Source organism: Monocercomonoides exilis (assembly GCF_001643675.1).
Source record: "Monocercomonoides exilis strain PA203 chromosome Unknown scaffold48-729018, whole genome shotgun sequence".
NCBI classification, from domain to species: domain Eukaryota; phylum Preaxostyla; order Oxymonadida; family Polymastigidae; genus Monocercomonoides; species Monocercomonoides exilis.
Window position 1 is genome coordinate 498,356 of NW_027150593.1, and position 23,145 is coordinate 521,500.

The window sequence follows — 23,145 nt, forward strand, 5'->3', positions numbered from 1 at the left end:
ATTTAATATTTTTTTCGTAGGTTCATCATCTGGCTGGATTACTTCGAATTTATTTTGATTTATTATGATTCAGAAATAGTTTTCTTTAATTTCCGACAAACTGAAAGTGTCCCAATCAAAAAAGGCTCTTCTTTTATTAGACAATCACAGATCTCACCATGATTTAGAAGTTAAAGTTTTTGCAGAAAAAAAATATTATTATCGAGTTTTTACCACGGAATATGACACACCTTCTCCAACCTTGCGACAATTGCGTGTTCTCCAGATTTAAACAAGAATTGCAGAACTCTTTTGTTGCTCCCACTCATTTTTCAACTTCTTCGTATTACAAAGCTTTGGCTGATGTTTTGTCAGAAGCTTTATCAGCAGAAACATCTCCTTCAAAGATTAAAACTGCATTTCTGAACACAGGAATTTATCCAGTGGCAGCTGCACCGGAACTTTCTCGTGTGAGCGGTTCACCTGTTAATCAAAAAAATTCATTTGCAGATCATTTATCTTCAAATAACTCAAAGTTAAGTGCGTTTGGAGATTTTTCTTTAAAGGAAAAACTTCAATAAAAAGGGAAAAAACAAGAAAAGTTTTCGACAGAAAAGGATCAAACATTAAAAATGGATAAAAAACTTGTTTTTTTAAGAAGAAAAAGAAAAGTGACGGCAATATGAAACAAAAGAGTTAACAAAGGAAGAGAAATGGATGGTGAGGCTCAGGAGAAAGATAAGGGATGATAATTTTATGTGTGGAAATGATATGAGTTATATATATGAGGAGGATTAAGAAACTGAAACATTTGAATACCATTCATAAAATGTATCATGCAAACGAAGAAAAGTCGATGATATGTCATTATCAATGGATAATAATGAAACTATATAATATTTTAGAATGTTGTTTCAGGTTTTTTTCATTGTCGGAAAACTTATATTTAATATTGGATTGATTTGTCCTTTAAATCACATTTCGCAAATAGGTGAAAATTTTTGAAAAATCACTTTTTTTTAGTCTGATCTGTCCCACAATAAATCATGTTTTTGATTTAAATCACCATAATCATTATTCAAAAATTTTGTTATTCCTTTTGTGTGTTATTCTACATTATTTTCATGAATATCTACAGACAGTAACTTCCTTGATTTCATTTATCATACAATGAACAACGAAAAATTTATCAAAAAAGCTATATCATTCGAACAAATTAACCTTGGTTTTTCTTCTTTCACATCTCTATCAAAAGAATTGCTGTTTTGATTTCACTGCACAATGTGAAAACCAACAAAATTCCTTTTTATTTTAAACAAAATTGATTTCAATATGCTTTATCGAAACAATAAGCTTCACATTTTTAATTTCCAATAATTTTTCTTATCTTCATTCAGAAGAGTGCAATATTATCTGCAATAGAACTTTATTGCAAATGACTAGAAAATATTGGATGTATTTCTGATAACTAAAGAAATTTCTTTTTAAAAGAATGAAACTTGGATTAAAAAAGGTGTTGGAAAAATACAGTTATTTAAAGTTAACAATAATAAGTTAATAAGAAAGAAAATCTTGAAATTATCTTTGTAATGATATTATTTCGGATAATGTTGTTGCTTCCACACAAGATCCGACTTTTTTATAAAAACAATCAGCTTTTTATCATCATTATGAAACACATGTGCTTTACATAAAATGCACCTCGTCGAATTTTTCTCCTTCATCTACTTCTTCTCAACTTTAATCATCTCCAACAACACGTCGTTCCACTTGCGTTGAACATACACGTCTGTAAGAGGAGCAAATGATGAGCTGCCTTATGAGCATCTGCGAAGAGACGGTGCGAATGATACAGTCTGACCAGCACTCCAAACAAGATAAAAAAGAAGATAGTGAAGAGTCAGATATTTTATCAATGGTGAGGATGTGGCTCATAGGGTTCCAATGTCTATGAGAATTACGGAAAAAAAGATCGAAAATATTTCGGGGAAAGCAATAAATTCTTTAGAGATTGAATAAGCCGCTAGCAGAGCAAGAGGAGAAGTGTTTGGAAGTGGAGCAAAAACTTCATTTGATTGGACATTATCAAACAAAGTCAATGATTTCGCATTCTTCTTCCAGCACTCGGATGCGGTGATAAGAATCGGATGATTAATAGGTACGCAAAATTCTGTGGATCTTTGACTTGCAGAGAACATTGATATTTCACCTGTGCTTCATTCTCAATCGAAAGACTCACAGAATTTTATAACAGATCCATCATATCCCTTTATATCATTCTTTACCTTCTTCTCTTCTTCTTCTTCTTTCATTTTGACCTCCTTCATACACACTGTAAGAACGCATTCAGAACTCAGCTCTCCAGCTCAATGTCTTCTCTCTCAGCAGAAGAAGCAGTTGTTGTCGAAGATGAATGAGATGTTGAAGCCATAAGCGTAATGTGCTCATTGAATGATCTACGGTGGCGGTGGTAAAGATCTCAAGAGAATGAAAGGAGGAGAAGCAGATGATGAATAGTAATTTGCAGTGAGAAAGAGGATGCAGATCAATATTTGTATTTTCAGTTAAAAAAAATCAGCAGATGAATCAAAAGGCGCAACAAAATTGAGGGCAGGGTGTTTCTGCATCAGATCCATCACCATTGAATTCTGAGATGTGAAGTCAGACGCCAACTTTGAGAAAGACAGCTCATCTCTTCTCCCATGCATGCAGCTCTGACAAAAGGTTCTTATCCATTTCTCCTTCTGAAACAACAGAGGTGATCCTTTCCCTGCTTCTTTCCTTCTCTTTCTGTGTGTTTCTTCAGCTTCCTCTTCGATGTTCCGCCTGGCTAAGCTTTAGCCCGCTCTTCAGTGCACTCATCAGATCCAACCGAGCCGTCGATCTCCTCGCTTCGACTGCTGCATACACAGGCACTTTTCGCATCTTCCACACAAATTGCTCGTTTTCCTCGCTTTTGATACGCTCATAACGGCAAGGCACATCCAGTTCATCGCTCAAATATTCTATGTGGGAATTTGCTAAATCATTCAGCTCGCTGTCCGATTTCAGCTCTCTTGTCAAAATTGGCGTTTGGCTTTCTTTCGCCTCTTGTGGCACATCGCTTGCCATTTTGTTCTCTTTCTGGTTGATCTGTGTGCCTGTCCCAAGGTGTGATTGTAATATTTCCTGGATGCTGCTAAACAGATTCTTGTCTTTTTCCTCTATCTTCTTCGCCATTTTCTCCATTTTCCTGCGCTCTCGCTCTTCTTTCTTCTTCCGCCTCCTCTCTTTCTCTTCTTTCTCATCCCTCTTTTTCTGTATTTCCTGCAGTTTCATCAGCCGAAGCAGTTTTTATCTCTGTTTGTGTCTCATCTTTCTTCTCCTGTCTTCATAACTGAAGATGGAGCTATATGAAAAACTTCATTTTCTTCATTTTTCTTCGTTTCCTTCAAAGAATTTCTTCTCATCAATGAAAAACTCTCGTTTTCTTCTGTTTTTAATTTATTTTCATTTTGATCATCATTATTCTTCACATCATTTTCAGGCTTCAACTCCTTCCTCATCTTAATCATTTCTCTTGTCCTTTTTCCCTCTCTTCTCTTATTCCTTGCTTCTTTCTTTCTTTCTCCTTTCCTCTTCTCCAGATTTTCCGAATACCGCTCCACCATCCGAAACTCTGCATACAGCTGCAGCGCCTCAAACACATCTGGTGGGAGAACAAAATATTGTCTTTTCCTTCTTCTTCCGAACTGTTGCCTCATCCTCCTCATCTGCTGCTCTTCCCCTGTCAGGAATTTGTTGTGAAACAATCCACGTAACGAGATGGAGGAAAAAGAAGAAGAAGGACGTGAAGCACCAGAAGCAGCAGCCATTTGTGCACAGCGGTTGAGATAGCTCCGGTGGAGTAGACAGTGCATTGTTCTTATGCGGCTCATCATGGCAATCTCAGAACGATGGGGTGGGGTGGAAAGAGAGATTGGTCACTACTAGAGAAGAGTAGGAAAAAGATGAGGAATAGGATGAAGATGATGAAGTCATGAATGATTGAAATTAATGTGTTGAAGGAGAAGAAAGGCAGAAGGTTCGATGTGCTTTTGGAGAGATGGAGAAAAGAAGAGAAGAGAAAGGGATGAGAACGGACATTTGCCTTCAGTTGAAGCATAACTGCATTTATACTCGGTTTGGCAAACAGAGCCTTAAGATGAGTTTGTAGCGATTGGAGCATTTTTACCGAGAAAGATGTTTTGTCTGTTGATCAGTGAGATGCAAAATGCATAACTGCTTTTCTTCAACCACTGGGAAAAAATGATTGGGATATTATTTGCTTTGCATATAGCGTTTCAAGGCTATCTGGATTCGCAGTGGACGAATGCATAAGATCTTTATGTGGCTCTGCTTGAAGAAAATTTGGATTTTCAATAAATTCCGTGTCTTTTGTGGGGGAAGAGACCTCTTAATTGTCTTCCGAAAATTCTTCCTTTCACGACAACTTATCTCTTTCGCTTCGAACGCAAGCCCATTTCACATGTTCTTTCATTGCGACTGCAGTTCATCATATTTTCGATAGTTTGTTCCAATGAATAAAATGACTCTTCGTTCATTGTCCACTTTTCCAGGCTCCTGTGTATGTGTATGTTCTTCTTTCTCTTCCTTGGAGCAGAATTCTGGAGATTCTTCTAACAATCTCAATAAATGCAACTTAAAAATAAATAAGAGAAAGAAAATAAAAAAAAAACCTTTGTGATGAATTGCTTTTTGAATATAATAAAAACATCAAAACTGCTGAAAAAGCTATTATATGATTTTCGTGTGTTATCTGCAACGTTCCATTATTACTATTTTTTGTGCTAACGCAAACTCTGATTTTGAAGAGCGTCTATTTCCATGAGTAACATTCAACAATCGCATGTCTATTTTTTCCTGTTCCAGTGACCTTAAATTATCATGAGAGACGGTTGTTCAAATGCATCCATTGATGATTAGATGAAGGAGTTCCATTTTTTGACTTCGAATGACTGAATGCCTTTGACAAGAAAAAAGAATTTTTTGTAGTTTTGCGGAAAATGAAATTCAAGGCATAGTAATTAATTGGTTAGCTTTTGCTCTTTTCTGATTATTAAAAATTGTCTGATGAGAAAACTGTAAGATTCATAAAGTGTGATCTCTCAGCACTGCATTGGCCAGACCATATGAAGAAAAAATAAGACAGGAACGACGACTGTTCTTTATGAGAAATATACTCAAGATGGCATAGGTTCAAACGCGTTCCTTTTGCAATTTGCGTTTTTAAACCCTCAAATTATAACGAATTAATAGATAATAATTATTTCAAAACTTTTTATGGACCGATTTTTCGAAAAAAATTTTTATTGTTGAAAAAAATGATTTTTGAAAAATGACCCATAAAAACATGAATTTCATAAATAATTATTCAAATTTTAAAGAAAACGTGATTTTTACACATCAGAAGTGTTTGCATTATTATATAAACTTATTTTATTTGTTAATTTTCATCATAAAATTATAAATCATAAATAAAAATTATTATTAAATATCTTTGATCTAACCCACAATAAATTTTTAATATCTGGAAAACTTGAATATGCTGTTTTGGTTAAAACAGAGCCCAAAAGTGTGTAATTCTTTCACCTTTATATGTTTATATAAGTATATAATTATATGCCCATTTGTTTAATTTTGAAAACAGCTCCTTTTTTCAAACAGATTATCATGTTTTTTTTTCGCTTGAATGTTTTAAAGCTGCAAATTTTTAATTTCAAATAAGGTTGCAATGGCTCGAAAAATATTAGCAAAACTTCCTAACGAATAAAAAGTGATAAAATTATTTGAATCTTTGAAAACTGACATATTTTTGCATTTTTATAACTATTAATTCAGAATTTCTATTTTTAAATGCATTGAAACAAGAAATTATTTGGTTTATTTAATCTTTGAAGTCTCCAAATCATTTGGAATTGAGTATAATTGAGAATTTGTTTTTAATGAGTTAATTTTTCTATTCTTTTCATTTTTTTGTTATTCATAAAATGTTTCAGATTTAAATAGAAATGTTTTTAATAAAAATAATGAAAAGCGAGTTTAGGTTTTTTTTTAATTTTTTATTTTGATATTGTTTTTGAAATAATTCTGAAATGTTTTTTTCAAATATAAAAAAATCATTTCATTCTCAATATTGAAAATAAAACAAAAATCGAAAATGAATAAGATATTTAAAAACATACAGCTCTTTCAAAACTATTAAAAACATTAACAGGATTGGACTTGCAACAAAAAATTAAGTTTATTGCAGTTTCAACAAAGAGAAAAAGTCTCAATAAATAATGTTAAATGTTTACTGCTTCAATTCTTATTCTTTCTCCACTCATTGTTATTCCACCTTTTGGAGAATTAGAGATTGTTGAATCTTTCATCATCACAGAACTCTTCACAATATCCACAACAGATCCATCCCACTTGCACATCTATTTATCTTCTGCATTCAAATGAAATTCATTTCTTTCCTTTGAACTCCCATTAAAAAGGCTATTGTCTATTTTCACATCCAAGCATTCACAAATCTCTATCATTCTTCACTTCTCTTTTGTGCTCCGACATTTCACAAAGGAACAGTTCAGCACACTCATTCTCTTTTCGGCTCCTTCCATCTTCATCACACTCTCATTCCCCAAAACCGAGATATTCACTCCCTCAACCATCGTCATCTCAACTTGCACACTCCCTCCGACACAAATCAAACCACATTCACTCATTACATCCCAAACTCCAATCTCACTCATCGAAACCTTTCCCTCTTATGTCATTGATAGAAGTTGTTCTGTGGTGTGAATCCCATCAAATGCTGTTTCTGTCATCTTCAGCTCTCCACTTTCAACACTCACAATCCTGCTCTTCATCACCAGATCCATCGTTGCTGAGCTGAACAAACACTCCGAAATCTCCAATCTCCCATTCTTCTCTTTCGCAATGCTTTCTCCTTCCCACTCAAACATATCCTCAAATGCAAACTCACATCTCTCCACAACACACTCATGAACAAACACAATCAGACTTCCTCCATTCACATATTCTTCTATCATTATGTTGAAATGAATGGTTGTTGCTTCCCTGGTCAGTGAAGTTATTCTCAGATCTCCAATCTCGCACACTCCCCCAATTAGACATTCTCCATCAATCAGAATCGTATTCACAGCATTCCTTTCAATGTGTCGAACTTTGGAGTGAATGTTTTGATATGATTTCTCATGTGCTCCGCGCTATCTGTTGTCGCTCCCATTCCCACTCCAGTCCCTTTGCAAATAAACAACAAGAGGAGTCACATATCCCTCCTCTCCAATTGTCTTCCTTTCTCATCCACACAATTCATCCAACGATACCGACTACTCTGAACTCATCTCCCATTTGAAGTTCTCTTTGTCCACAATTTCACTCAGATTCCATCCTGATACAAACATATTCTTCCCTTTCCACCCATCACATCCCTTAAATTCCATCCCTTCCATCACAAATGATCCAATCTCTTCAGTAAGTTCAATAAACATCCCTCCTCCCATTCCTCTCCCTCCTTCCTCAACATCCTCTCTTGGCACTTCACACCCTGAATATTTCACTCCTTTCATTTCCAAACTCCCTCCCTTCCCCACTGATATCTTCATCCCTCCCCCTTTCATCCCACTTCCACCTGAACACAATGATGACAAATTGCATTCCTCCAATTTCACATTCCCATTAACACCCATCTCCACATTCAAACATCCCCCATCTACTCCTTTCACTTCCACATCACTCATTCGGCTGTTCATAATCTCCAATTTCACTCCATTTGTTATCGTTATTGGAGATTTCCCATTCATAATCACTCCCCCTTTTATCCGGCTTCCATTCGTTGCACCCCCTTCTCTTGCACTCCATCCAAACAGTACTACCACTTCTTCTCTTTTTTCTTCACATCAAATCTTCAATTCCTCATATTGTAACCTATCAAATGAACTTGAAAGACAAATAATTCCTCATTTGAACAATTCATTTTTCATCAAAAAAAAACAAACTTTTATTTTGTTCATTGTTTTTGTTTCTTAATATCGGGATTTTTTGCATAATCAATGTTTAACTCTGCAATATTGGTTCATTTAATGATAAAATGATCGTTCCTGATTCAATAAAACATTAATATACAAAAAAAAATATTTTTTTGATGAAAAGAATCAACAAATAGCATTTGGATTCCGTTGTAAACAAATTTGAATTCAACATTTGGTGGCTTTTAAACATAAAAGTTGTTACAAACATGTAAATCGAATTAAAAAAAGGAGCTGTTTTCAAAATTAAACAAATGGGCATATAATTATATACTTATATAAACATATAAAGGTGAAAGAATTACACACTTTTGGGCTCTGTTTTAACCAAAACAGCATATTCAAGTTTTCCAGATATTAAAAATTTATTGTGGGTTAGATCAAAGATATTTAATAATAATTTTTATTTATGATTTATAATTTTATGATGAAAATTAACAAATAAAATAAGTTTATATAATAATGCAAACACTTCTGATGTGTAAAAATCACGTTTTCTTTAAAATTTGAATAATTATTTATGAAATTCATGTTTTTATGGGTCATTTTTCAAAAATCATTTTTTTCAACAATAAAAATTTTTTTCGAAAAATCGGTCCATAAAAAGTTTTGAAATAATTATTATCTATTAATTCGTTATAATTTGAGGGTTTAAAAACGCAAATTGCAAAAGGAACGCGTTTGAACCTATGCCCTCAAGATTTCATGGCATGCTGTTCCGTTTTGAAAATAAAAAAGGAAAATCGAATCTTGACAAGAAACGCAAAGATCTGTTGTGACATTTAAGTTTCCAGCTGCCCGCATTAATGACAGAGAACAGCAGATAATTACCATTCGATTAAATTCCACTTCAGAATTGTGCAACACGTAAAAAATGCAATAATCTCTGAAAATATTCTTGGATTCCATAATTTAACTCCTGATAAAATGATTTGATTGGATATGTTATAATTAAAGCGATTTGTTTGATATTGCTCAAATTCAAGACATCAAAAGCTTGGAGATATAAAGACATTGTGTTGATACGAATTCAAGCACTTTCATCCTTCTTATCCAAATGAAATTTTCAGTAACGTATTTCGCTTCAATTATCTTATTTTGTTGAGCGTTCTTTTAGTGAAGAAAACGTATTCAAGTGGTTAAAACAAATTCATTTTGATCCAAATATGTTTTTAAATCAAAAAATTTTTTAAAGACATATTCTGATAAAAAAGTCAATTTGTGATTAATTATAAAGAGTTTGAATAAATTTTCATTTAAAATATAGAATTTCTTTAACTGTAATGGGTGATGTTTTTTGATCTGTGGTGATTTTTCAAAAATTTTCTCCCAAATGCAAAAGCATATAATAATACTTTTTTATTTGTTTCTTTTTTGTATAATTCAATCATTAAACTTTTCCAAAATCTTGTTAAATGAAAACCAAAATGTTCAAAAAAAATTAAGTGGATATAAATGTTGAAAAAAACAGTTCCAATTTTGGGTACAAGGGTACGATATGGGAGTTTTCAAAACTCCTTAAAACATATTTATTTGTCATTCATATGGTCACTATTCATCATTATTCATGTTTATAATCATCGGAAATGTGTGTGGATGAAAAATAAAAAATATGAAAAAAATAAAAAAAAAATCATTTATGGTTCATAATCTGAAGTTTTTTCTTCTTCTGTCTCGAGCCCTGACGATTCTTCCTCAGTTTCTTCATCTCCCAAAATGTCTTCAATTTGAGTGATTTCGGAATCTTCATCTTCAACTTCCTCTTCTGCAAGAACTTCTGCTGGCTTTTCCACAGCTTTATACTTTACGATCGTAGGTGAAATATCTTGAAATTTATATTTCAAAGATGTTTTTACCAGAAACATAGCTAAATGATCTGCAATCAATGATTTTCTCACTCCATACTGAGGAAATGATTTGCGCAATGTTCTTCACAATCCCTCTATCGTATTGGTGCACGCACCCGTAACTGGATCTACAAAATTTCTTTTGTGGCATACAGTTTTGTGAGTGTAATTGTATTGATCCAAAGTGGAGTATGCTTTCCACTCGTCGCTCATAATTGTTGTCCGGCTTCGAATAGTTTCAAATATGATGTGAAGAAGAGTTTCCCTCTTTCTGTTAGGCACAACTTTCACAAAACGAGGACCAGCTCCACCTCCCTCCAACCTCTCAACCCCACCAAATATCCAAATTTGTTCCTTTCTTCTTCCTCTCTTATATTTTCTTCTCCTCCACACAGCCTCGTCAATTTCAACCACTTTTCCTTCTCCTCCTATTGAGTTTTGATGTAAATTCCAAATTTCCATGCAGGAAACTCTAACGACACTGCACCAAAATCCAACAGTTTTCCTATCCACTCCCAGCATTTTCGAAATGAACTTAATATTTGCACCTTCCCAATACCACAAAATGATTCTAAAAACCTTCCCCAATCCTAATTTGTTCCCAGAGAAAACTGTTTCATCATATACAGATTTCTTTCTATTGCATTTTGAGCAGTACCAATATCTGTAAAACTTTTCACCTTTTAGAACAATCATTTTTCTTCTGCAACGGACACAAATTTTCGCTTCGTTTTTCAAGACATTCTCGTAAAACCACTTCCACGCTCCGTCTTCGTCTGTGAAAACATTATCCAGCTGATGCGGCTTTATTATCTGAAAATCCAGCATTGCCATTTTAATATTTCAATTTTGATCACAACCCATAACAACTTGAAATTGACCTTTTTCAAAAAAAATAATTAATTCATAATGATGCATTTCCGATGATTATTAACATGTATTATGATGATTAATAATCATATTAATTACAAATAAATATGTTTAAAGAAGTTTTGAAAACTCCCATATCATACCCATATGCCCAGGGTTTTCCAATGACAGTGTTAATATCTTGAAATGATGAGATTCATTGTGAATAAAATTCATCCTGCTTGTGTGAAGAGAAAATTGTTTTAAATGAATGACTCTCTTGAAATATTCGAAATGTCAAATTTTCAGGAATATAACTCATTCAATTTATTGATAAAATGGAACTTTCTTTTTTGAAAAGCTTTATTGGTTAAAACAACAAATCAAAAAGAAAAACTTCTGTTTCTATTGAATTTCAGGTCCTTCTTGAAAAGTCTTAATGGAAATATAATTACAGTGAAGCTCAGGAAAAATCGTTCAGATCTATGCAACACGACTTTCCAGTTTTTTGTTGCTGTATGTTTCTTAAAAAAAAAAAAAAAAAAAAAAAAAAAAAAAAAAAAAAAAAAAAAAAAAAAAAAAAAAAAAAGAGAGAGAGAGAGAGAGAGAGAGAGAGAGATAAATAGATAGATAGAGATAGAGAGAGATAAAAACCAAAGAAAAGGGAAAATATATATATATATTTGGGTCATTATTTTTCAAATCATAACTTTGTACGAAGTTTGATCTTTTTTTTATAAATTGTGGAAAGGGATAAATAAGCAATAGGCTTATGTTGAAAATTCAATAAAAAAGAAACTTGATTGAATAGGATAATAACTATCAAAAAATATTGTTTTCTTCATTTCAACCATTATAACAGTTTTTTTTGCAAATTTTCGAATTTTTTGATCATTAAGAATTGCGATGCGATACAGGCACAACTAACGTCAAATGAGTATGGAAGGTTAAGTGTGATTCGATGAAATGACTTTTTAAGTGCTTTGAATTAAGTTTCATCTGAAAATGAATTAACATTTGTTATTTTGAATTTGATTAGAAATTGCAGTTTATTATAATGTGCATTATTTTTAATAGAACTTTATTAATGATACGAACAGCGTAGATTGATTAAAAGCTATTAAAGAAGTTTTTTAGTGATTTTATGTTAATGGAATCTTATTTGATAGAAAAGAAGTGAAAAATCAAAAATCAAAAAGAAAGATAAAGTTATTCAATGATTCCTTTTGAAATATTTTTTCAAAGATTTGGAAGAAGAAGGGATCAGAGAATACAATTTCATATTGGGCTGTTTCTTTGTTTATGGATCATTTTTTTTTTCTTATTGTTTCAAAACACTGAACATTATTTTGTTTGTTGTTTTGGTTGTTGCTTTTGAAATGATCACGTCATTTATCTATTAGAACAATATTCTTTTTATCAAAATTTTCAGAGATTTTGATTATTTTTTTTGAAAAGTTTGATGGAAGAGCTCTCAAAACAAAGCTATAAATGTAACACATCACAAAGGCATATGAAATGAATAAGCAATATCAATGACATGAATTTCTCTTGGTAGGTGAACGTGCGAAATGAAGGGGTAAAACCCACACACATAAACAATAAAAACCGTGAGGAAAAACAAACAATCTCATGAAATGTGAGAAAGACATATTCAAATTGTTCTGTTTCATTTAATTTAAAAACAGAAATCAAAAATTTGTTTGAGAAATAACTAGTCAGGCAAGCACATCATCCTTCAGCGAACTTTTCCAAATGGAAAATTCAGAAAAGCAGGCGCTAAATTTGACATTTTTCAATTGTCAACACTTTCCCCGAACGGATCATCTAATAAAATAACAATTTGACAAGCCATCAGAAAAAATTTTTTCAAATAAGGATTTTCTGCTTATCTCTGATCATTCTTGCACTTTATTATGATGTATTTTTGTCAGAACTCATTCTTCCACCACATTTCATTCCTCTTTTCTTTCAGCCTTGCATCTGTTATTTCTTCTTTTTTACTTTCTTTTTCTTCTTCTTCTCCTCCTCCTCCTCCTTCTTCTTCTTCTTCTTCTTCTTCTTCTTCTTCTTCCTCTTCTTTTCATCCTCCTCCTTCTTCTTTTCCTTCTTCTTCTTCTTCTTCTGCCTCTTCTTCTTCCTCTTCTTCTTCTTCCTCTTCCTCCTCCTCCTCCTCCTCCTCCTCCTCCTCTTCTTCTTCTTCTTCTTCTTCTTCTTCCATCTTCTCCTCTGCCTCCACCTCTCCTCTTCATCCTTCTCTTTATTCTCCTCTTTCTCTCAGCCCTCTTTTGGATGTTTCTTATTCCATGCCTCTAACACTCGATTCTACCCCTCCTCCTCCTTCTTCCTCTTCCTCTTCTTCTTCTTCTTCTTCTTCTTCTTCTTCTTCTTCTTTTCCTTCTTCTTCTTCTTCTTCTTCTTCTTCGTCATCATCAACTTTTTCTTCCTCCTCCTCCTCTTCTTCTTCCTCTTCTTCTTCGTCATCATCAACTTCTTCCTCCTCCTCCTCTTCTTCTTCTTCCTCTTCTTCTTCTTCTTTTTCTTTTTCTTCTTCTTCTTCTTCTTCCATTCCTCAATCTCATTCTTTTCTGATATATTCAGAAAAGCGCTCCCTTCCTTTCCCAACAACAATAATCTTCTTTGCCCCAATCTCAATTGTTGTTGTCTCGCTTGCGTGATTCCCTTCCATCAGTGTGACAGACAGGCTCATCTGGATCACGCTCCGAATGACCGCAATACCAATGGTTCGGCATGCACTTGACTCATCCAATCCACATAACTCTTCTTCACCTCCACCACTCACAGCCACAAATCGATTGAGAATCCCTCTCTTCAGCCAATCCTTTTTCGATGTTTGGTCGTATGTCCAACTACTTCCAGTATAATCATATCCATAGCACACTCTCTGCTCATCTGTGTTTGTCGTGTAACATTCATAGAACGGATTGTTTGAAGATAAATAAAAATTGTAGCGATCATAATACATCACATCATGCCCATAAGGAGGATTGGCTGAGCATTCGCATTCATGGAAGAACAAAAAATAACAATAAATTTTATCATTTGGTGCAGTTGCTTGAACCGGATAAAAATACAATCCTCCTCCAGTTGACACAGCCGAACATGAAATAAACTGAATGCTCCTCATTTTGAATTCTGTTGCGGGCACACTTCGACAATACATGCCTCCACCTCCATTGTTTGTCAATGAGCATGAGGTGAAACTGCAGTCAAACACACACGCACTCTCCCCTTCTCCACTTTCATTTCCAACACATCCTATTCCAGAAACCTGAAAATTTTCGAGATGAAGCCCTCCTCCATAGCCAATTGCTTTGCAATTTTGAAATTCGCATTCGCTAATCCGAACACACGTTGAAATCGTATAAATTAGTATTCCACCTCCACGATGGCCTTGTGCAGTACACGAATCGAAGGTGTTGTTCACAATCTCAACCGATTTAATATTATAGCAACTAATACCTCCACAGCACCAATGCGCAACACATTCATTGAATGCACAATGCGAAACTGAAACAGCGGCCGACGATTGACTGTTCATGCAGATGGCCCCTCCGCTTGACGCTCCATCAGCCCACGAGTCACTTTCTCCTGTTGTCCTCGATCCGTTCCATTCACGCCAAATGAATGAATTTGTTCCATTATCTGTTGTGTTTTTTCTCCCTGGCCTTAATGGTTCCTCTGCAGTTCCAGTGCATTCAACATTCCTTGTCCGACAACACCCAATAAATGAGGTGTTTGAGGCAGTCAATGAAGCCAAGGGATTGTTGAGGGAAGGGACAATCCCGCCATCATATACGTCACAAACTGATGATAATGAGCAGATGTTCATAAGATATGAGGTTTGGATTGATGTAGTCGTTGAAGGTGAGCATGCTTCATTTGCTGTAGAGATATTGAAAAATGTCAGGTGAGAGAGGGATACAAGGGGTATTGAAGGGGATGAAAGGAATGGGGCTGATGAGACACAAAAAGAAGAGAAGTGTGATTCGCTCACCGAAGTACTCCCTTCAATGCCTTCTCCATCTCCATATCCATCTCCTTCTCTTCCTCTCCCCCTTTCTCTTTCTCCTCCTTCTCCTCCTTTTTCTTCACCTCCACCCTTCTCCCCTCCATAGCCCTTCCCTCCAAACAGCCTGCCTGAATAGATCTCTCCCCCTCTTCCCCGCCCTTTCAATGTGATGTTTGTCAACACCCCAATGCTCCCACTCACATCAAATGCCCCTGCCTCAACATCCTTCCCCATCCCCACAACAAACTTTTCATCTTCTTCCATTTTTCTCACTCTTCTGCAAATGCTCCTCAAAACATTCGATCTTCAAATTCCTTCTTCCTCCATTTCCTCGCCTTTCATTCCTTTTCAATAAGCTTTCTTATTAATACCTTCTTCTTCTCAATTATTTATCAAATTCCTTCTTCTGCAATTTCTTCAATTTTCCGCTCTCTCTTTTATCGCTTCCCCTCCCCCTTTTCAAAATACCTTTTCCATTTTGCAAATCCCTTCTTTTCCATCCATTTCTTATATTTCCCTTTGCTCACTCATCTATGCCCATTCCATTTCCCGTTTTCTGCCATCTTTCCTGGATCGCCTCAAAATCCATCTTTCCTCATCCCTCGCGCTTTGATCCAATGAAGATATTCTTCCAAAAAGATCCTAATTTCAAATAAAAATATATATTAGAAAATTTTAATTAAAAGTTATAACTTTTATTCAAAAAAAATTATGTGTTCATGCCTTTAACAATCTCCATTCTTCATTGTTTCTGTCTTTCTTCTTTCTTCTTTCTCCTTCTTCAGATTGTTTTTTCTTTCTGCAAAAGCATCCATTTCCCCAATCTCCATCTTCCATCATTCATCCAACAGCTTTGTATCTCTTCTGCTCCTCCAAAAAAACATCCCATTTCCATTCTCCTGTTCTGCTTCCAGCTGAATGGCTCCTTCAACTTGCGCTTTCAAAAATAGGCGAGGACGACTGAGAAGAGGAAGAAGTTGAGAAGAAGAAGGAGATGATGATGGCTAAGAAGGGCAAATCGAAGGAAAAAAATGAAATTGTCAAATTAAGGGGAGTAGATAATGGCGAAGATGGCGAAAAAGAACGATAGAAGAAGAAGAAGAGGAATAAGGCGAAGAAGGCGAAGAAGGAAATGATGCAGATGAAGTAGATGAAGTAGATGAAGTAGATGAAGTAGATGAAGTAGATGAAGATAAAGAAAACGATGAAGATGAAGGTGTAGAAGAGGCTTTTAAGATCTTTAATGTCGGATATTTTCTGTCGAAGATGGCTTCAAATAAAAAACCTCGTTCTCTGATTCAATGGATAACCCTTCGATGACATAAGGCTAAGGCGAGTGTTAAAATATTCAAAGTCCATTTTGCCAGTAATTTTCCTCCAGCTGTCTGTATTACTCAAAACTGTCTGTTTTTCTCGTATTTTCGCCTCTCAAGCCAAGCAATGAAAAGCAGTTCCATCGCTCCCCCCGGTCCGTGAAAGCAATGTCTTGCCCTTTTCATCTCAAGAAAAGCGCCTTGCTCTATCCCAACTGCCTCCAATGTCCTGTTTCAGTTATTTGCCTCAATCTTTCCAACAAAATAGTTTTGTAAATGTCCTCTTCCTCTTTTTAAAAAACGCTCCCTTTTCATAGAGATTGAACATTCTTCCTTTTTAGTCTTGGACATCTTCCAATCCCGTTGATTTCTGCTCCATCAAAAATCATTTTTCATCGAATTTCTATCCATCGCGCATGTTGAGTCCATAATAAGTCACATAAATATTGGTAACAAAATACATTCAGAATCTAATATATTTGTAAGATAACATTTGGCTCTCTTCATTGCTGTTCTCCTCTGCTTAGAATAAATCGTCCATTTTATATAAATTGTCTGAATCACGACTTTGGAGAGGATACGGATGGAAATATCTTCACAATCAACAGAACAATATAAAATACATACATTAAAAATTCTTCATTTCCATCGAAAATATTGCTGCTCCACGGCCATCCAGCAATCAAAATGAACAATTTCATCTTCCATCGAATAAATATTCTTTTGTAATACCCAACCTATTTACTGGAAATATTTCACTTGGTCAACCTGTATTTGTTTAAACCTCGGAATCTCACTCCGTTGACAGTTTCTGAGCATTTGGCATTTCTTGATCATTTTCCATAACGAATAAGAGTCTCAAAAGAAAAGGAGCACAACTCGATGTGCCGTGGCTGAATGGGCATATGAAGACAATGCGATAACAATAGGATGGATTTATGGTGTGGGGTGACGGAGTTGTGTTTTTGGAGGAAACAGGGTTTTGAGAGGGAAATGAACGACAAAAAGATTTGTTTTTGAGGGGAGAAAGAGGTATTTTTGTGAAGATTTATTGGGAAGATGGATGTATGGGAAATGAACAAGGATGAGGTTGGGAGAGGCTATTTTTTCGATTTTTGTGAGTCGGAAGGAGTTGGAGTTGCGTTTATTATTTGAGAAAAGGAATTTGATGTGGAGGAGGTGGGATGAGAAGGGAGACAAGAAGGGCGGAAGATGGGTGGGGTGAATAGAATATATTTATTGGAGGGGAAGATGAGAGATGGAAAGGAAATGGAGAGATATGTGGAGGAGGTGATATTTTTTTTCAAATGCAGGGAGAGAGAGGGGGTTCATATGGGGCAGGGCAAGAGGGAGAGCATTTGTGAGTGAGTGTTTGATAAGAAGGAAAAGTGGGGTTGAAGAAAAAAAAAGTGAGAGATATTTATTTAATATTTTAAATTTTTTATTAATGGATAGTTTGGCCGCGCCTCTCATTTGCAGGGCAAGTGTTGGAGGCAGAGGTGGAGAAAGACAGGAAGAAGGAACATCTGGTGTAACACTTTGCATTGGAGGTGCGGAGACAGAGGTGCGACAGGGATGGAGCGAGGTGAGGGGCTGACCATGAGAGGGTGTCTTGCAATGGATACAGAAACAAAATTGATAAATTTAATTTTGATTAGAAGAAAGGTGCTAAGAGAAGAAGTAACAGGGAGTGAAGGAGAAAGGAATTTTGCCATCGTTTGTGGAGGAGATGAAGAATGTGTGGAGGAGGGGCGTTAATATTTTAGAGGAAATGGAAAGAAGAAGAAGACGTTTTGCGAAAAGAGATGGGAAGGGATTATTCTGATGGAATCTTCTTCTTTACCAGTTTTTTAATAGAATGGAGTTTGTGGAGGTTATTTGAGTGGAAGCAGAACAGATAATTGAGCTTTTGTTAATATTTAGGAGAAGTGGAAAAGAAGCGTAGACAGGACAGATGGAATTTACAGGCAGAAAGGAACGATGTTCACAGAAGAAGAAAGAAAGAAATCTGCGAAAGGTGGTTATTGTGAAAGATATAGGTTTGCATTTTTTAATTAATGTTTTTTATCAAATGTTTTTATTTTTTATTCATTTAGGCTTTTAACAAGAATGTTCAACGATAATGAATGAACAAGGAATATGGTTTGAGGGGATGTTGGATGCATTAAAATAAATCTGGAGATAATAAATGAAGGGGAGCATCGAGGAATGAGCAGGCGCAAAATATAAATGAAAGGAAAAGAGAAGAAGATATTTTTATTTGAAAATTTTCTTTTTATTGAAGGCATCCTGGGCAAATGTTATAAAATGAAAAAAGAGAGAGTGTAAAAATTGACGATGCAGCACCAGAAGTGGAAGAGGCAAAAGAAGAAGAAGTAGAAGAAAATTCTGAAGCAAAAGCAGAAATTTTCTTTGAAGCGAGCGTTTCTCTGCCGAGCAGTCGATCTTTTTTTTCGTGTTTTTGAACGGGATTGTTTGGAAGATGATGTGAAGGCGTTTAGTGAGAGGCATTTTTTGAGTGAAGAGAAAAGGAGGAGGATAAAGAGGTGGTGGAGAATGCATAATGAGGGAGAAGATGAAGAGAGGGAGCAGAGGGAAGAATAGAAGAAAGAAAAAGAGATAAGAAAAAATGCAATATTGTTTGAGGAAATCATTCAAACAAACCACTTCATCTTTCATCATCTTCTCCTTCTTTTTTTTCACCCCACCCTTCTCCTCTTCCATATCATTTCCCTCCAAACAGCTTGCCTGAGAAAATCTCTCTCTCTTTTCCCCTCAGCTTCAATTTGATATTCATCAATTATTTTGTTTTCTTGCCAATTATAAATACTTCCACAAACCTGATGTTTGAAGTTATATCTTTAAAAAAGCCTGTATATGTTCCTTTTTCAAAGCTTTCTGATCATTGAGAAGTCTTACAAAAAATTTCGATATCCAATAAGCTTCTGATATTCATTATCAGGATCAAAAACAAAAATAAAAAAATGAAAAAGAACAATTCGGATCAATGTGTTTTGTGTACCTGGGAGGAAGTATTCCGTATCCAAGTCCGAATGATGCAGTAGCTATCTACACCATTTATGAATACAACCTAGTACTGCACCCTTCCGATGAATGCAGTCTGAGCATGCACAGCACATATAAACTAAGTCTCATTTAACTCAAAAACAGAATTCTCTTTATTCAATGAACATTTAAAAACTGAAAAATCTTTCAAAAGGCGACATCGCCTGTTTATTAAATTAAACGATTGTTGGGATAGTGAAGATGAAGCTAAGTCATTGTTGACGACATTTTTGCTTTTGTGATCTTTGATTTTTTCTTTTTGTGAAGTCGATCCAATTTCAATTAATGATCGTTGCGGCAGATAGCCAACTGCTGATGCACCAATGAATTTCCCTTTCTTCTCAAAATATAAATAATCTTTCATATGAAAGATTTGCAACGAAGGCCAAGATGAACGCTGTTTTGGAACATATTTTTCGAAATATCTGTTATGAACATAATACTCAATATGCTTATTTTGAATTGAAGATTGAAGATTTGATAGTTCTGAAGCAAAAGGAAACAACGTTTTGTGAATACTTGTTGAAGATGAACTAAATTGAACTGAAAAGAAATCAATCAAATCTTGAAGTGATTGAATTGCTTTCGATGGAAGATTATTGTTGACTGCGTTCACCAGGGTTCCAAACTCCGAATCACAATAATTTTTACCGTGATGCTCCCCAAAAAAGCTGAGTTCGCATTTTTTGTGATGAAAAAGTGGTGTTGAATGAGAAAGAATGAAATGCAAAACGAAACGATTGCGATTATGAGCTCCTGAATCGCAGAAGAATTTGAATGTTTGAATGTGTTTGAAAAGCGGTCTTTCCAAAACAGATTGAAGACATTCAATAACGAACTGATGATCGTTTGACAGAGAATCAGAAAAGAAATTGAATGTGTTTTTTTGGAATTTGTTATCCTGAAGATGAAATGTAATGATTGTAAATTGAGATATTTGTGTGTAGTTGTAGAATTCTTTCTGGAGTTGAACATTGCAAAGAGGAAGTTTCCACTTTTCCTTAAAATCGAAAAGGCAAACAAGTTCTTTTTCAGAAAGCGAAGATACAGTTTTATTGAAATGAATGCGCTGCCATTCGGATGTTTTCTTGTGAATGTTCAATGCAGCAAGTTGCTCCATATCTTTTTTTGAAAGATTTGCATTAGGTGGTAACGATTTACGTTTGTTTTCCAAATAATTCAGTCTTTGGCAAAGGTCGCACACATCTGTTCGTTTTTTGGGTTTTGAAAACTGTGTAGTGAGTCTGTAAAAGTATGAAAGTGACACGTTAATGTTTGTTTCTTTAGTAAAATCCTCCCATAATTTGGTTTTAGGTTTCGAAATAAGTCTCTTTTCGAAAGGAGAAAATACTCTAACTTTTTGTTTGCTTCTTATGAGATGATCATGGAGTGAAATACATTTGGGAAGCAAATTGAACGTGGGTTCTGCAAATGTTTGTTTGTTAATGGAATTAGTTGAATACGAATTGTTTGGTGAATAAGAAGAAATGGCATGAATTGATTGAGATTTGGGCAACATTCCTCCCCTTATCTGTTCACTTCCGTGCACATCACTGTATTTTTTCGTATAGAAGGATAGAGATGATCTGTAACCTTTTTGAAAAAGAGAACAAAATGTGCTGTTGAGATTTCTTTCATTTATTGATTGAGTATATGAATCATTACACAAAAACCACAAACTTTCATTCGATCTGCATCCTTTCACAATGGAAATGTAATGACCATGAGATTCATCAATGTTTTTAAATAGAACTTGTCCCACGAGTTGATATGAAGGACATTCATGTGAGTCTTCAAATGACTGAAGGAATTCTGATTTTGTACTTGAAACTGTAACCTTTTGGTGAATTTCACTTGATGCAAACGAAATATTCAAAGGTGGTGGAGAAAAGAATGGATTTTTTGTTTCATGAGACATTGCTAAAACGTTTGGAAATGAAGTGATTCTGATCCAACGAGAAGCTTGATTCATTTCGAAACATGCTTTGCATTTGACTTTGTTTGAGAATGATAATTTTTCATAACAAAACAAACTGTTTAGTCCATCAATGACAGAAGAACTGTTGATTATAAGGCTGCTCGCATCAAAATCGATCTTCTTAGAAGTGCTGCCACAGAATTCACATTTGGTATACCTTATTATTGCAGGTGAAACATCTTTGTTTGATATTTGATTGTCACTTTTGAATAAATTCATCAGTTGTTCATAAGCCACTGAAACATTCTGCTGTTCCCTTTTACCAAGATCAAGAAAACTATCCCATGAATCGATGAGTTCATTATTCCAAGTCATAATTGGTTTCTTGTCATTGGCCAGTTCATCGCAAACATTGTTTAACAGATTTGACAGTTTATTTCCATCATTGTTTCGAATAATAATAGTTTTTTGTTGCATTAACACAGACGTCCAACATTGTAAGATTGATGACAAATAGCACGTGTTTCCCAAGTTTTGTAAACCATTCCTTGAGAATTGTCTCAATTGTATATTATTGTTTGTAAAATCGTGAATCTTGGATGTCCCTTCAATTTGTTCAGAAATGTTAACAGAAATCGGAGGAATCAAAGAAGGAGATGGAAAATCACGAATTATATTTTGATCGCATTGCTTTATTGAGTTGTTATTATTGTTCTCTTTTTTGCTTGTTTGATTCCTGTGATCCTTTATTACCTTATTGAAATTTTGATTCTTGTTTTGAGTTCTGTTCACCTCATTATATGCAGCATTTGGGAACGAATGAAATTTTGTTGTAAGATTCCTTTGAAGATTGTTATTTTGTAATTCTTTTGTATTATTTCTCTGAACAGAAATAATATCGTTCCAAGGTGATTCATCAATAAACTTTTCATAATCTTTTGGGACCTTTTTGATTTGCTTTGTTTTTGAAGAAGTTGAAATTTCTGTGGAGTGATTTATCATCCAGCTATTTCCTTTATTCCACTCTTCTTCATTTAGACCTTTTGAACCAATAAATAAATAAACACACAAAAAAATAAAATATAAATATAAATAGGAGATATTATTACAAATAATTTGAACATTAATTTATTTAATATTAAAAAAAAACCTGATTTGCATTTTGGAACGACGGGTTGCTTGGGTGGAACTATTTTGAAACTGTTTCGTTCAAATGTTTGCTTTGCATGATTGACTTTCCCCTGAGTTACGTTATATCCATATGAGATCATTTGGCTGATGGACATCACTTGAGATAAAGCTTGAAGCATTGTGGTTTGCGAATGAGTCGGAGAAATGTTGTATGCAATTGACAGATTCTTAAGCAAAAAATAATAATCAGCTACAAAATTGAAATAAAAAGAATTGTTTCAAGAACAATCTGAATCAATAAGAAGTATTTGAGCAAAACACACAATTTAATTTCTTCTTAAGTTTCTTCATTGTTGAAGAAGCTTTTTCATATCGACAGAACAAATAATTAAGCAAGTCTAACTTTGAATCTCCTCCAATTCTCAAAACTTCATTCCACAACGTCTCAGCTCTGGAATGAAGAGTTGATGTTGGAAGTTTTGAAAATCTAGATTTCGAAGATTCTTTTGACATTAACGACAATAACTGCTCGGTTGTCAATTAAGGGATATGATCAAAAAAACCAAAAACCGAAAATATTGCAAACAGATTTATAAAAGTCATTAATAGTATTCAATTAATGAGGAGAGATTGCTTGTCTTTGAAGGAACAAAAACGATAAAGAATCATTTTATTGGGAGAGTGAAGGTTTTTTCCTTTCAAACATTTAACGTCGTTGAATCTTCTCAAAAGAATTCTAGAAAGAAAAATGTTTGTTTTTTCATTTTTATTATTTTTTCAATAAACAAAAACAGTTCTAATAACATCTATATACAACAACTTATCATTTAAAATATATTTGACTTCATTCAACAGCTACTCCGAGTTTCCACGCAATAAAACATGAACATTGCTGTTTTCCTTATCAGAAGATTCTCTTCTTTAACTGTTG

At 34.5% G+C, this 23,145-nt stretch overlaps 6 protein-coding genes across 6 annotated transcripts; 1 reads left to right on the forward strand and 5 right to left on the reverse strand.

The window, feature by feature from the left end:
• Window positions 1-2,781: 2,781 nt before the first annotated feature.
• On the reverse strand, window positions 2,782-3,899 carry MONOS_18144 (uncharacterized protein; the record flags this gene model as incomplete). The annotated part of the gene is made up of 2 exons (XM_067871134.1): window positions 2,782-3,276; window positions 3,495-3,899. 2 exons carry the CDS (start codon window positions 3,897-3,899, stop codon window positions 2,782-2,784), a joined length of 900 nt encoding a protein of 299 aa, XP_067721257.1.
• A 2,874-nt stretch (window positions 3,900-6,773) lies between these two features.
• Window positions 6,774-7,769, reverse strand: MONOS_6915 (uncharacterized protein; the record flags this gene model as incomplete). The annotated part of the gene is made up of 2 exons (XM_067877192.1): window positions 6,774-7,176; window positions 7,432-7,769. The coding sequence occupies 2 exons, from the start codon at window positions 7,767-7,769 to the stop codon at window positions 6,774-6,776; spliced, it is 741 nt and encodes a 246-aa protein (XP_067721258.1).
• A 1,925-nt stretch (window positions 7,770-9,694) lies between these two features.
• On the reverse strand, window positions 9,695-10,426 carry MONOS_6914 (putative ISXO2-like transposase domain; the record flags this gene model as incomplete). The annotated part of the gene is made up of 2 exons (XM_067877191.1): window positions 9,695-9,859; window positions 10,058-10,426. 2 exons carry the CDS (start codon window positions 10,424-10,426, stop codon window positions 9,695-9,697), a joined length of 534 nt encoding a protein of 177 aa, XP_067721259.1.
• Window positions 10,427-13,184: 2,758 nt separating this feature from the next.
• On the reverse strand, window positions 13,185-15,307 carry MONOS_6913 (uncharacterized protein). The gene has a single exon (XM_067877190.1). It carries the CDS (start codon window positions 15,048-15,050, stop codon window positions 13,332-13,334), a length of 1,719 nt encoding a protein of 572 aa, XP_067721260.1. The 5' UTR covers window positions 15,051-15,307; the 3' UTR covers window positions 13,185-13,331.
• Window positions 15,308-15,317: 10 nt separating this feature from the next.
• MONOS_6912 (uncharacterized protein) lies at window positions 15,318-15,626 on the reverse strand (the record flags this gene model as incomplete). The annotated part of the gene is made up of 2 exons (XM_067877189.1): window positions 15,318-15,428; window positions 15,510-15,626. 2 exons carry the CDS (start codon window positions 15,624-15,626, stop codon window positions 15,318-15,320), a joined length of 228 nt encoding a protein of 75 aa, XP_067721261.1.
• Window positions 15,627-17,546: 1,920 nt separating this feature from the next.
• MONOS_6911 (uncharacterized protein) lies at window positions 17,547-18,229 on the forward strand (the record flags this gene model as incomplete). The annotated part of the gene is made up of 3 exons (XM_067877188.1): window positions 17,547-17,684; window positions 18,023-18,138; window positions 18,196-18,229. 3 exons carry the CDS (start codon window positions 17,547-17,549, stop codon window positions 18,227-18,229), a joined length of 288 nt encoding a protein of 95 aa, XP_067721262.1.
• Between the last annotated feature and the right edge of the window lie 4,916 nt (window positions 18,230-23,145).